The sequence below is a fragment of the Neodiprion lecontei genome, chromosome 2 (assembly GCF_021901455.1).
Source record: "Neodiprion lecontei isolate iyNeoLeco1 chromosome 2, iyNeoLeco1.1, whole genome shotgun sequence".
NCBI classification, from domain to species: domain Eukaryota; kingdom Metazoa; phylum Arthropoda; class Insecta; order Hymenoptera; family Diprionidae; genus Neodiprion; species Neodiprion lecontei.
In genome coordinates this window covers 8172918-8186799 of record NC_060261.1, presented here as the reverse complement: position 1 = coordinate 8186799, position 13882 = coordinate 8172918, and the positions used below count along the sequence as shown (strand labels likewise).

The 13882-nt window shown below is 40.0% G+C and overlaps 1 protein-coding gene across 13 annotated transcripts in view; it reads right to left on the bottom strand.

The window, feature by feature from the left end:
- The window catches only part of LOC107219769 (potassium channel subfamily T member 2), a 170721-nt gene that overhangs the window by 18747 nt on the left and 138092 nt on the right, over positions 1 to 13882 (bottom strand). For 11 of the 13 annotated variants that reach the window (XM_046732163.1, XM_046732153.1, XM_046732152.1 and 8 more), the window contains 3 exons: positions 13381 to 13455; positions 10145 to 10228; positions 9910 to 10004 (listed from right to left, as the gene is read on the bottom strand). In XM_046732163.1, coding sequence (XP_046588119.1) covers positions 9910 to 10004; positions 10145 to 10228; positions 13381 to 13455 — 254 coding nt within the window. The remainder of the gene's footprint in view (positions 1 to 9909; positions 10005 to 10144; positions 10229 to 13380; positions 13456 to 13882) is intronic. The other 2 variants (XM_046732154.1, XM_046732155.1) reach the window with 2 other exon arrangements.

Here is a 13882-nt window from a genome sequence, read left to right as displayed (position 1 = left end):
GCGGTTTTTCAAAACTTGGAACTGTTTAGATTTTGGCTTTGATCCGTTCGGTACTTTTTCAATTATTCAAGTAACAAGATTCCAAAGAAATCAAATAACCATGATGATATCTTGAGAATGGATGAATGGATTTGAATAAAAATTGGTACGGTGAGGTTTTTTGGGTCGGTAACTACGAATCCAAGTTCAGACCTCCAAAATTTGTAATTGCGGATCCATTACAGTGATGCAAAATAAAAAAAATCGTCATATTTTCACGTAATATGGTACCTGAGGGCGTTAAATCGTTAATCACAAATCTGAATTTGTAGTTCGAAATTAGAATGGATATTCTTCTTATTTTTTTTCTATGAACTTTAAACCTGCAGTGGGAGAAAAACGGTAAGTACGAGGGCTGGCTCGTGGCCAGTCCAAAGCCGCTTGTTTTCGTTCCGTTTCTCGCCCCTCTTTTTAAATATCGCGGCACAGGGCACAAAGCCCTTTTATTCTCCAGCTTTGTAGATAACATAATAATATTGAAGTTCGAAATAAAAGGCACGAGGAAAAACCAGGAGCTCGGACCACTGCGCGGGACGAAATCGAGGGTCGAGTCTCGGGGGAGTGAAATTTCACGCATCAACCGCACTCGAAAAGCTCCGAATGAACCCAACGCCCGATTGTTCTTCAGAATCCGCAGCGAGAATTGAGGCGAGGAACACGAGCAATGAGCTTTTCAACTCCACACCTCGGTGATCATATTATGTGCAGCATACCTCAAGGTTGAGGAGCTTTCTCCAGATTCTCCTTATCGTCTTGTTCTCACTCTGTGCCTTCCGCCCTCCCCGCTTTGCTGTGATTTTATTTCACCAAAAGAAGAAGGCACGAATGAATAGATTTTCGACCATCTTCAAGGGACTCGAAACGAAGAATCGATATCCAAGCTTTTGTTTACAATCCGGCAAGTACGAGTATCTATTTTTTGTTTATTCCCGACTCAATCGTAATGTTCACTTTTTTTTTTATACCTGAAAAGCGGGACGAAAGTGGCATATTATTCCCTAGCACTTTTCTCCCTCACGAATTCCTTTCTCAGTTTTTCTGGTTTACGTTCTTTCTTTTTCATTTTGAACTACATCTCTCCGTATCATTATAAATTTTCAATGTTATTATACTTTCAGACTGATAGATCACACTTACACATAAAAGGAAAACACGTTCAAGTCAATAACGTGGCCCGAGTTGAGTCGGGAATAAAGTCTTACACGTAACAGAGGAATAAAATTCGATTATTCCCTTGTTACATAATGTACTATTATTTTCGAAGAGATCTTCGTAGCTTAAGAATAAAATAATTCGATAAAAACGCAGGGCACTACTGTCTCCTAATAAAATTACCAAAAAGCATCGACTCCTTAACGCGTTAAGGAATTTCCTCTTGCGATGACCTCAATTTAGCGTTAAATTTATTCGCGCGAGCTTTTTTTCACCAGGTTATATCGTTTCGCGCGTTATGCCTTGACGACACACTACGTTTGCTTTCTACGTTCCTACGCCTGTTGTGAGCATCTGTCGCGATTCGGGGGGAAAGAAAGGTGGGAAGGGGATGATGGTTCGGGGCGCGACGGTCCATTAAAGCGTCTCAGAAAACCGCGAGCCTGACGCGAAATGAACAAGCCTTTTCGGCTAGCCGACTTGAAAGGAACGGCTCAAAAGCGCCGTTGGCTGTGTCTCGAGACTCGACGTACATCATTTTATATACTCAAAAACATATCCCATCGCTCAGACGACTGTCCTTCCTTATTTTCTTTTTCTTTCATACGTCACACGTAATCTGCACGGTACACAAAACTCGGTAAATATATATATGTATATCTGTATATATACGTTCTACGTAATGATAGTTTCAAGGCGAAACGATAAGGCTGTTTAGCATCGCAGGAAACGGATATCCGAATGTTAATTTATGCGGTCAAATTTCGGCTGCTAGACGCCCCGCGATCAAAACAACTTAGGGGTTGAAACGCGTACAAATCCGAGTCGTATTTGAGAGTTGGGTATATTTTTTTAACGTACAATGACCGGAGGTATTTATAAATTTTATTAAATGTATTATGCACGCTGGGTGATGAACATGAAAAAAAAAAAGAAAAGGACAACAGTAGAGAGAAGTATAACAATTTGCATATCATATTTTCATCGAGAATCTTTTACTAATCTTTTCACAAGCTGATTTATTTTTTCACCCGTACGCGCCTCGATCACTTTTCGTATTTCATTTTTCGATTACGCATCTATTCGACGAATTAATGTTTGCTCACAATCAGCTTCTGATTTTACCACGGTACGGTATTGTAACGATTTAATACGGCTGCAGCTTTTTACGCACATTTTATTTACCCGACATAACATTGAGAAGTTAGTTTTAAACTCGTCTGCGCGAAGCTTTTGAGAATGAAAACAAAAAATTACGATGCATGGACTTTTCTCCCTTCTCATGGTTGAAATTAATTACAGCTTCACGTGTTTACACATGCTTTTTATTTTTTTATTTACTGTGAAATTATTTACGTGCAAAAGTTCCGTTGTGTATTATGCAATACAGCTATGCGGATAATTCGATACGACAAGAAACAGAGGGCGGTATTTTCACGGTTGAAATTTCATCCGCGGCTTGGATTATAAATCACGATTATAAATCCACGAGTCGACCCTTTGCCCCAAAACTATTCGACACCCTTAATTCCTAATACTTGCGACTCCGAAAGGGTCGATTCTTGGCTGCACAGAGGACGCTTAAATATTAATGTACTTACAAGACTCGAGAAGAATCACGCGGTGACGAACGGAGGTGGAGATTGAATTGTTTCAAGATAATTTCAACAATTTTCATCCCCTGATGAACAGTAATAATCTTCATATTTTCTCGGCAGCAAAACGGAGCTCAGGATTAATGATAATTGTTGTTAATAATTGACTGCAGAGGGACAAAAGAAGCTTGGAGCAAGAATTGTAGATTTTAAAATCAACAAATTTTCGATTGTGATAAAATTTCAAGTATATTAACAGTAAAGTTTGATAAAATTGTTCTTTTTTCTTTACATACTCAAATTACAAAACTCATCATACCTTTTATGTCATAGCTGATGAAACATACGACATTTTTTGATCCGATTTGTTACATTCCGGATTTAACAAAACATTTCATTCACCGGTATCAGTTAGAACCCTTTCTAAAAAAGAAGAATAAACCACAGATAGTTTTACGTGGCTGTTACGGTAGCGTAGAGAAAGAAAAAATGGTGAAAAAGAAAACAAGAAGCAAAAAAATCATTGCAATAAACGTCACCGTTCCTTCTTTCTTGTATATTCGGAAAAGGTGACACAATTTCGTGACTGCTAGGGGTTTATGCAAATTTTCCGTTCCGTTTCTACCACTACGTGGTTAACGTTTATTTTCCGTTCTCGTCCTCTTTCTGTATCGCGGATTTTCAACGGCTGGCATGAAAATCTCTAAATTACACCGCCGCCATCCAAGAAAATCACGTCGAGGTAAAATCGCACGAGTGCATATTGTACATACATACATACATATATATATATAGATAGGTAACATTTGTGTAGCATGGACATATATTTATAGATACATGGGTAGTATCCAAGCAGTGGGAATTTTATGGGCGAAAGGCGTTTGCACCGTGCCACAGATTTTTGAAACGAGTTTCCAGGTTACCTTCAAACCTTGTACCACCCTACCGTTTTTTCTCATCACCTTATATCATCGTCAATTTTTTACTTAAGCCTGTATTTTTTCGCGTTCAGCGGTTGAAAAAGTAGCTGAGAACTTCGCCTTGATGAGGTGTCAATTTATTTCCGGATTCGCAACGTAAAGGATAATTGAAACGTTAGAATAATGATCGTTTTTTAACCGAGTTGAGAGGATGAGCGAATGTATCTGAAACACGAGAGACCGAAAACGGTAAAGGAAATACGGTGCACTGAGAAAAATTTCATATGTTATAGTTGATGGAAAATTTTAGCAAAATGGGTATCGTTACAATAACAGTCTGAATATTTATAGAATTACAAGAAAATTTTGCACAACTAGTTGTTTAGTGAGATTACAGTTGTCGATACGGAATTTTCTGTTTTTCGCGATATTGGATCTGTTTGTTTAGTTAAATAAAATACATTTTTCAGCTAACCGAGAACTTCGCATCAATTTATTGTTACCCCTTAAATACCTGCAATAAGAATGACGATAATCAAGAAGAATAACAACGGTTATAATAAAAAATGGAAACAGTTAAGGAGGATAGAGTATAACTACGAATTCAAAATTTTTTTTACCGTCAGTCAGAGGAAAAATACGCGTCTAATTTTACAGGGGTGAATTTTTTTTCCAACAATTCGAAGTACCGTTCACTTTGTTATCGCGTATCAGTTTGATAATTATACATTACCGGATCAATATACACCGACACACACTAATATATATACACGTATAACATTTTATATATAACCGCTCGTTTATTATTTATACGCGTATATACGAGAAGTAGCTGAGTATTATATACGGATAATAAACTGGGGCGCGTTTAAATATTTATATTTGGCCTACATGGGGCGGGGTCGTCAACTTCAGACAAGTCAAGAACATAATTATTGCAATTCCGGTAAATATAGAACAACCAGGTTTCACCTGTTTATAATGCCCATTATTTTATGGTAATTACATTGAAGAAATCAATCTTTGTGTATTAGCAAATAAATTCTCATTTGTTCGATACAAAAAATTGAATTGAAAAAATTCTCGCACACTCTTTGATTGTTATATTTCAAGGGAAATTAGTTGTTTGCCGCGAAATAAAATTTTGAATATTAAAGAAAAATATATGTATAAATAAAATCGTGAAACAACCACTAAAATACCGAGAAATGGATCGTTTTACTAAAAAAAAATCACAATTCACTGAATTTTCAATATTTTGAGATGAATATTGACTGAGCAACTATCAAGACACGAATATTTAATGAAAAAAAAGAAATATATGAAGATACTGCGCGATGAAAAAAAGGTAGTTAAAATTTTGGAAAAAGAATGAATTAACGATTTTCACGACATTTCGTTATTTATCTTGGATCCCGGTGTGAACAGTGTAAGGGTAAAATTCACCAGGGCAAAAAAATTCGTCGCTTAGGACAAAAAAAAAAAACGAAATCATTTTACGAATCTAAAAGGTTTATCAAAAAATTAAGTAATCTTTGAATCAAGCGAACAGAATTGCGTATTTTCTTTCTATGAATAATATAACGACGGTAAATATCGTGCCTGTTAATTTCATGAATCCCGAACTACCAGATAGTCTAAAAAGGGGTAACTGCACGCATTCACGGATTCAACTATCAATATTGGAACAGCTTGTTTACATAAGACCGCGATCAACGGGATTTTCGTTGAAATTCATTCGCCAGAAAATATCGATCACTTGTCACTGATGGCAGTCGAAAAATACGATAGGTATTCGCATTACTGACGAACCCGCGGTAGATTCGTTCACCAATTTATACAATGGGCGAAAGCGGACCCTAAAGTTGATAATAATTGAGAGCGTTCGGGTTTGCCGAGAAACATTTCTCGCTAATTATAAACGCGAACTGATCCTAATCACTTCGAACTCCACCCAAATCCGGCTTACAATTATGCGTTGTATAGAATTGTTATTATACCCGTAGCAATTCGCTTGTCGATTTTCGAGGTCGAAAAACAACGAGAGAAATTCATAACTGTACAATAGTTTCTTTGTGCAATACGTTTCTTAACTATTTAAAATTTTTTTACCCACGATCAAAAGATGTTCGCAGTTCTGAGTAGAACATAAGAATGACGTTTGTACAACAGTGAGCAGGAAATGAATTGTTTAATAACGATTATACCGGTTTTATTTTAACTTTTGATTGATCGTAAGGTACGAAATTTACTAAAATTGGAAAATGTGTAAGTTACAAGGACTCTGATCCCTGCGACTCGCGATAAAGGGATCAAGCGCCTTTTCGGTTTCCCTTCATTATTTCTGGGCACGAATCTACCGTCGGAGTCACGCGAATGTTCCCAATTAAAAGGTTAACGGCTATACATCACCAGTCATGATGGATCGCCGGCGTTTAGTGCGCGCTAATTTACACGCGATTATTTTTCATTGATCTGTACTCATTACCGACGGCGAAATCTCTCGGAGGGGGAAAAAAGCCGCACGTTTATCTTATCCGAAGCGTTTCTGTTGTGCGAATGACAGCCGTAACGATCAGCCCGGCCTATCTTGAATTCAGGCGTCAAACATAATCGCGCCTGAAGTCGTCACGAGGCCAAGACGCAGTTGACGACGAAGCTGTAAACGGTGGAACGGTGATTTAGAGACGATTGCTTTAATACGTGAAACTCTGCAGTTAATTGAGTAATGTTGCGACAGAGTTCGTCAAAAAATCAAAAAGTGGAAGCGTTGATTACACAGACCTGCGAAATGTTACTTTTAATTTCCCCGTAAAATGATAATGCTTTTTTTGTTTCGGTATTTTATTTTATTTAAAAATTTTCAAATTCGGTCAGATCCGGTCGAAAAAAAACTCTACGGAGGGGTTTTTTCTCCGGATTCGATCGAATTTGAAATTTTCGACCACCGTATTGGATCCGCCATCTTGAATTTTTTAAGTCCGATTTCAGATTCGCAATCAGCAGCCCCAAAAAGTTACAATTTGAGTAAAACATGCGTACGCGTAGACGGGTAACTTTCTCGGAAATGAACGAAGAAGGATCTAAGCTCGAAAGTATAACACCTCTGTATTTAATAAGTCCAGTAAGATTTTATTATCTCCAAGCGGAGACTCGAGACGCTGGAAAGTTTAAAGCTTAGACCTGGATGCACGTGTATACCCACACAAAGGGAAGACAGGGCGCTACGTGAATCGCGGCCTGATGAGTGTAAGGGTATACCGGAGGCAGAGCTTCGGGTCCTCTCTCCGAGGAACGAGCAGTCTTGATAGAATAGCCCGATATAACTAGGTTAAAATAAAGCGTCCCGCTAATGAACAAGCTGCGCTTGCAAAGCACCGTTACGGGGAGGAGGCCGGGGATGCGGGGCTGCGAAACCCTCGACCAAGGGTGCGGCGATGTCGGAAGGTAGAAACTCGCGCCGAATGCCAAACGGTCGAGCTTTTACCGCGGTCGTATTCAATTCGCCGGGACAGTCGCACGCCCAAGTTAAAGATTTACCCTTATGCCTATATGTGGCAGGGCGGTCCTTGATAGGATTGTTTTTGAATTTTTATGCTCCCAAGGGCTTAAGCGCTTTCAAATTGTTAAAAACAAAAATAAATAAATAAACAAAGATTCCCTGAAAACTCGAGCTCTCTGTATTACCTGTAAGATGGTTCATTTTGTGATCGAAGTATCTTATTAACGGAAACAACGTGGGAGAAACTTTTTGAATTCAGTACATTTTATGACACAGTTGTTTGTTTCGCAGCTATACTTGAAGGAATGATGATTTTATACACATAAATTAAATTTTTAACGTCAATTAACAAATGAACGCTTTCATTTACGAACTTTGTGCATCAGGGCTTTTTTGTAGAGCGTTCCATTCTCAACAATAATATCTGTTCATCATTATTGTCGGTATATTTGTCAACGACTTGTAAAATTTCAAAGATGAAAACAAAACTTCTCCATGTTATTTCCATAAGATACTTCGATCACAAAGTGGACTGTTTTAGAGTTGATATGGAGGGCTCAAATTTTCAGGGAATCTTTTTTTACATCAATTAGAAAGCGTTTAAGTCCCTGGGAGCATGAAAATTCAAAAAGAACCCTGACCTGTAAAAATTTTCGGATGGTTTTCCATTACCCCATAGACAATTTTGAACAGAGACAGGAACAATAAAAAAAAAAAAGATTTCAAACGCTCATTTTTATAAAGGTCTAAATCTATAGAACTGATTGTAGAATTATCTGTTAAAGTTTTTTTTTATATTGCCTGTCCGATAAATGGTGTATATTTTTACGTCGGATATCAGTAGCAGATGTTTATATAAGATTTTTCATACCAGATAGGAATAATTCTGACCTGTCACGTTGGGTATATTGTGTATACGTATGTATGGTAGAATTTATGCATGTGTACGATTGTACTAAAAGCAAGAAATTTCCCTGCCACGAGGTGAAATTTCCACTTTATACAGGGGAAATAAAACCAAGCGATAAACGGCGTCATGTCCCATACACGTGTTTAATATTGTTATTCCCATATATATATACATGAATATATTATATATGTGGCGGTAATTTCAGGACGATGATTTTTAAAAGGATAAAAAAAGTATGTGAAGGCAGACGTTTACCGAGGCACGATCTGACAAGTTGGGTATAATTTTCATTACATGCATCTCGCATCGAATACCGCGCAATTTTTGTGAAGAGCAAAGAGGAATAAATGAAAAAGTGAATAAATGAACAGGCTAAAAACGAAAAATTGCTTGCGGCAACGAACCGACAAGCATTGCGAGTAAAAAATTGATAGTAATTCGATTGTAAGGTGGGACGAAAAAATCTGGCTGCAGGCGGGAGCGGCCTCAGTGTGCTCTTGACTTAACCATATTAGGGCGTAAATTTTGACGTGAAAATTAATTTGCAAAAAATAGAAAACACGAGAGAGAAGGGGTGAAAAGAAAGCCGGCAGAATCGACCAGGTATACCGTAAACGTCGGACGCGAAATCCGTGAAGTTGGTTAGGTGCGGCTCTCCGAGAGCCGGCAATCGATGCTTCACGCATGGCTGTCCATACATGCCTACATGACCCTTTTTACTCGAGGATACACGATGTATCACACCCCCAAGGTTTAATAGTCGGTAAAATAGTGAGTACCGGCTTCCGTGCGACTCGCATCGTCGTTTTTCAGTGCAGGTATGGAAAAGAGTTCGTTTTCCCCTGCCGACGGTGATCTCTCGAAGCATTTTATATTATTTCGATAAAACAATGTATTGTTATCAAAGTTGACCCAGCACATGAATAACGTGTGACTAGAAGGGTTAACATTTAGGCCTCGTTGAGCGTGGCCGCTTACGAAAAAGACTCGTTTGTTAATTTCACCACGTTTTTGACCCGAACCTTTTCTTTCGAAGGTACACTTGGGTACAATGAATCTGAGACGGCTAAGTTTTTACACTAGACGGTTACGTTGGCAACGCAGAGAAACCTACAGCGCCACAGTCGGCCGAGCGTGAAACTAACTCAATCTCAATAAACGTAACGTAACCCATGACCGTAGAATCCATAACCTTAGAATTGACGTGTCAATCCAACAAGTCATTATTCCCGTGGTATTCTAAGGTTAGATTCTACGGTCATGGGTTACGTTACGTTTATTGAGATTGAGTTAGTTTCACGCTCGGCCGACTGTGGCGCTGTAGGTTTCTCTGCGTTGCCAACACAACTCCCTAGTGTAAAAAATTAGCCGTCTCAGATTCATTGTCCCCGAGTGTACATACGAAATAAGCGAAAGCTAATCAGAGCGCGTACGTACGTCTGAATAAGTCGAAAGTCCGAAATTCGATTCACGGTGTTCGGTCTTTGGTCGAAGACCGCATTGTTACTCATTGTCAGAGTGAAGGGGAGAACTGGACTGGCTAATGGCAGTCGGATACAGTTCGCCTGCAGTGAGCCGAGGTCCCAAAGTAGAACACAAAGGCATTAATAATGCACCGGACAAACGTGAACCGCCGACCAGCAGTCGGGGGTTCCACGACAAACACGCGACAATCCGAGTGTTCCCTGCGTCATTCGACGATGCAGCAACGATCCGGGTTCAGGGTGAAACTGACCATCGGGAATATCGCCCCGTTGCGTGCTAGAAGTCAAACCGCACGTCGTTACTCACCTGGTGAACACGAGGCAGAGGAGAGTGGCGCTTAGGATCATCAGTTGCTGGCTCAAGGCCGATTGTGACTTTTGCATTGCCCGGTGAAGATCGTTCTGAAATGTGGAAAGAGAGAGAAAGAGAGAGAGAGAGAGAGAGGATAGAGGTAAAAGCGATTCGTTTCACTTTTAATCCAATCCATTATTATCGCGACATCAGCTTCTACACGTTAGTTGTTAAATATCGTAATACTCACGAACATGTTTTCCAGAGAATGCTTGGCCAGCCAGCAGTTTAGGAATACCGGTATAAAGAGGTTTCTCATCGGCGGATAGAGCAGCTGTAATAAAACATATTGACAAAATTTTAGCTCTTCACGTACGCGAAGCACGTCCATCAAAGCTCGAGTCTACCGCGAGTATACAATACGACTAAACACATACACACGCAAAACTACTTCTTAACTTATGTAAGAGCATCGGGTGGGCGTAACAGAGAATCGACTGCCTCAGAGCGAGACCCAGTTCAATTGTGACTCTAGGATGTATGGCTGTAACTTTACGCCGTACAATTGCCCGTTATAGAATCCGAGTTCAGGTGGCGTTTCCGGCCGATAGATCGAGGATCGCTCCTATGGATAGAGGCGTCGTGCACTTTTGTATCAATTTTTCCGTGCCGCGTCATTCTCCTCAACATTAATAGTGATAACCTCTTGTTTCACTAACTTCAATGTATGAACCGTGTTCGCTGAATCGGTTCTTTTGCTCTTCTTCGACCGATTCGACAGACCAAATCACCGTTACTGTCATTGTACTTAATAATCGACTAATTTAGTAAATCTACAGCTAATTCTTGACCTGTGTTGTTATGTCCACGATTTCCGCCTTGACCAGAAACAGAATATACAATAAATGGAGCGAGTTCATCGAAAACTATTTTTACACCATGTTATATGCATTTATGTACCAAATAACGAATTTAATATATACTGGACAGGAAAAATGATTTCAATAATTTGCTCAAGTTATCGTATCTTGTCTTTCCCCGTATTAAATCAGGCATAAAGCAAAAGTAATGTACGAAATGATTCAGTTGTACAAATGTTCGCAGATCTTTCGGAATCATTGAATTTCATCACACCACTTTTATGGCACAATGGAATCGACTGTGTAAAAATTTGAATCAGTTGTTTTCCTCATTTTAATAATATAAACGCGTAGGTAAATCAGCGAGAACACTCAGCAGAAACAACAAACAGCTAAAGTCGACGTATTGTGGATTGCACTAGAATTCGCTGTCGTCAAAGCTTTTCTCAACCCAGTGCACTTTTCGGTCGGAAGAAAGCTTCCCTACTCTCATCACTCGGTGAGTGATAATTCCTCTCCCGGGTGTTTTCTTTTTTTTTTTTTTTTGTTTTTTTTTTTTACATCCTAACCTCGACTCCCGTCCGTAAAATTGCTCTCAGACTAATTATTGTCTGCAAGATGAATAGAGCGGTCCGTGTATAGTGCAAGTGGTGCTGAAGACCCGCGTTCACATCAATCCCGTAGATATAACGGTTTCAGCACGCGTTCGCAAGAGACTTTCAGTGCCGTTGTGCAACGATATGAGCACCAGGAAAAATGAGCTAGACTTTAAATAGTGTCTAACGAGCATTGAAATGTTCGATATTAAAGAAAAAAAAAAAAAAACGTCAACAACATTTCCAGCCCTGAAACTGTGTCGTTTCGCAAAAACTTTGAACATGGAGCTTGCATCCCGTGTGTAAAAGGGAGGTATCGACGTCGACACGGTCAATTGGCCTGTAAAGAGAGCAAAGGTAAACATTTACCGGGAACAAATACCGAGGCAATTGGTCAGGCGGTGTTTACGGATGAGGGACTAGATTTCAGGGTGTACTGTGGACCGTGAAAACCTTGCGTTAAACGTACAGGTGTAATATATAGGTTTTCCCATATCCAGTTTGGAGTTAAAAAAAAAAAAAAAAAAAAAAAATAAATACCGGCTCAACTTTCGACTTTATTTTTATTTTATTTTTTTCTATTTCCTCTCGTCGATAAGCGAGTAACGCCGGTCTCGGTATCCATGACGCTCTTGTTCGGGGGATAAGCGTCTGGGTTGAAGGACGAGTGGGATATAACCGTGTACCAGAAAATATGGAGCGCGGAACGGCGAAGGACGAAACCGCTTTCCTATGACAAGCCTGATGTAATCCTCCCCCAGCGACGACGTTGAGCTCAGGGCACAGAGACGACCGCGTGCTTACCAAGTTATTCATGACGTTTTGAATTATGGAACAGGCCTCTGTATCTACGTGTGTGTAAGTTACAATCCGGCACGGCACGGCGATGCTAAGCTCGCAGATGCACGCGTCACATTCATCTCTCACAGATCGTATCCGTCCGGGTAAATGACCTAAGCTAATTAAACATCTCGGTGGTATGATACTTGTTATGCGCAATATCGTTAGCTGACTTCATCCGCGTGCAGTCAGGCTGCTCCGGGTAATTCCCAACGTCCCGTTGGGGGAAACTACGTAGTCTTGGGCATCGCGATGTGTGCTATTTTGTGACGTCCGTAACGTGGTACTTGAATAAGCTGCACAGTTCGAATGGTGTATGGGTGGTTGTTCGGATGTGTCTCTCCACTCTTACGAGGAAGGTATCCCAGGTCGATCTCTCCGATTTCATATGTTACAGGAGACTAAGAACTAAGGGACACGTATTTTGTTTTCTATCTGACACTAAACACTTTAACATTTTTCGTTATGAGAAAACTCTGACAGTTGGATTGGTTAAATATATTGTGTTCTTGTGGGTGAAACTGCCAAATCGTATCTTGACGTGCCTTACTTTCGAGGGTGTTTTCACCCCCTCAAAGTGTTTAATGGCGGATAAAAAAAAATACGTGTCGCTTAGTATTCAGTCTACTATGACAATTTAAAAAAGGAATCAAATCGGAGAGATCGAACTTGGATACCTTCCTTGTTAGGTAGAAGATTTTCAGTTTGGTACGAATTTCCAGAGAAGTAACAAGACATTTCAGAACATTAATTACAGCTTCCTGGATGGTATTTACCCGGTGTTATCTTCAGCCTGACTTTGCTTTTACATGCGCGAACGACTCGCGTTCGCTCTCTGTCAATTACTGCGAAACGACTTGGAGTTTAGTGCGGAACGAAGGTCTTGGACCGGCAGAGAATTCGAGATTTTACTGTGTTTCGTCGTTGGTGTTCTCCAACTCGGGACTTTCCCTCTCATCACAGGCCCGTCTTAATCTTTCGCCGGTAGGCCCGAGTGAGACGTTAAAAGTTAGGGGTAGTCAATTAGCCGAGTCCTGTAAACGGTTACGACGGCAATTTTCTCAGTCGGCTAAACACAGACAACGCAGACAAGCAGGACAAGTCGCAATGCTACAGAAACTCGTACACAAATTGACACTACCAAGGGGTGTTACAGGTTGTTAAGAAGACGCGGAGAGTGTAACACTTACCGTGATGGTGAAGGGGATCGTGTTGACCAGCTCGAGGATGAAGTGGAATGACAGAAGCTGCTGCCAGATGTTGCCCTGCAGACATCAGGAGGACAGCTCAACACACCCCGTGCAAACTCGTCAACGGTCGTTCGTCAACGATCGCGAGATTTGTTTGATTTGTACTCCAATTTACAACACTTTATCACATGCATCGGGGAACCACAATTAAGCGAAAGCAATCGGGTTCGAATTGCTTATTACATCACGCACTTTCGTATTATTTATTTATTTATTTATTTGTTTTCCTTTGGGAAATGAAAAGTCGAAAGATGCTGCATGTTTCAAAAAAATACAGGGCAACTTTCGCTATTCTTTTGCGGTTTTTGCTTGGAGCACGAATCAATTTTTTACTCATTAATACATAGTTCACGGGAAATTGGAAGATGGTTGAATCCTCGATTAGATCCATCGTAAGACGAGACTAATTTAACGGTCTTCAGACTTTTGTACGGACGATGTG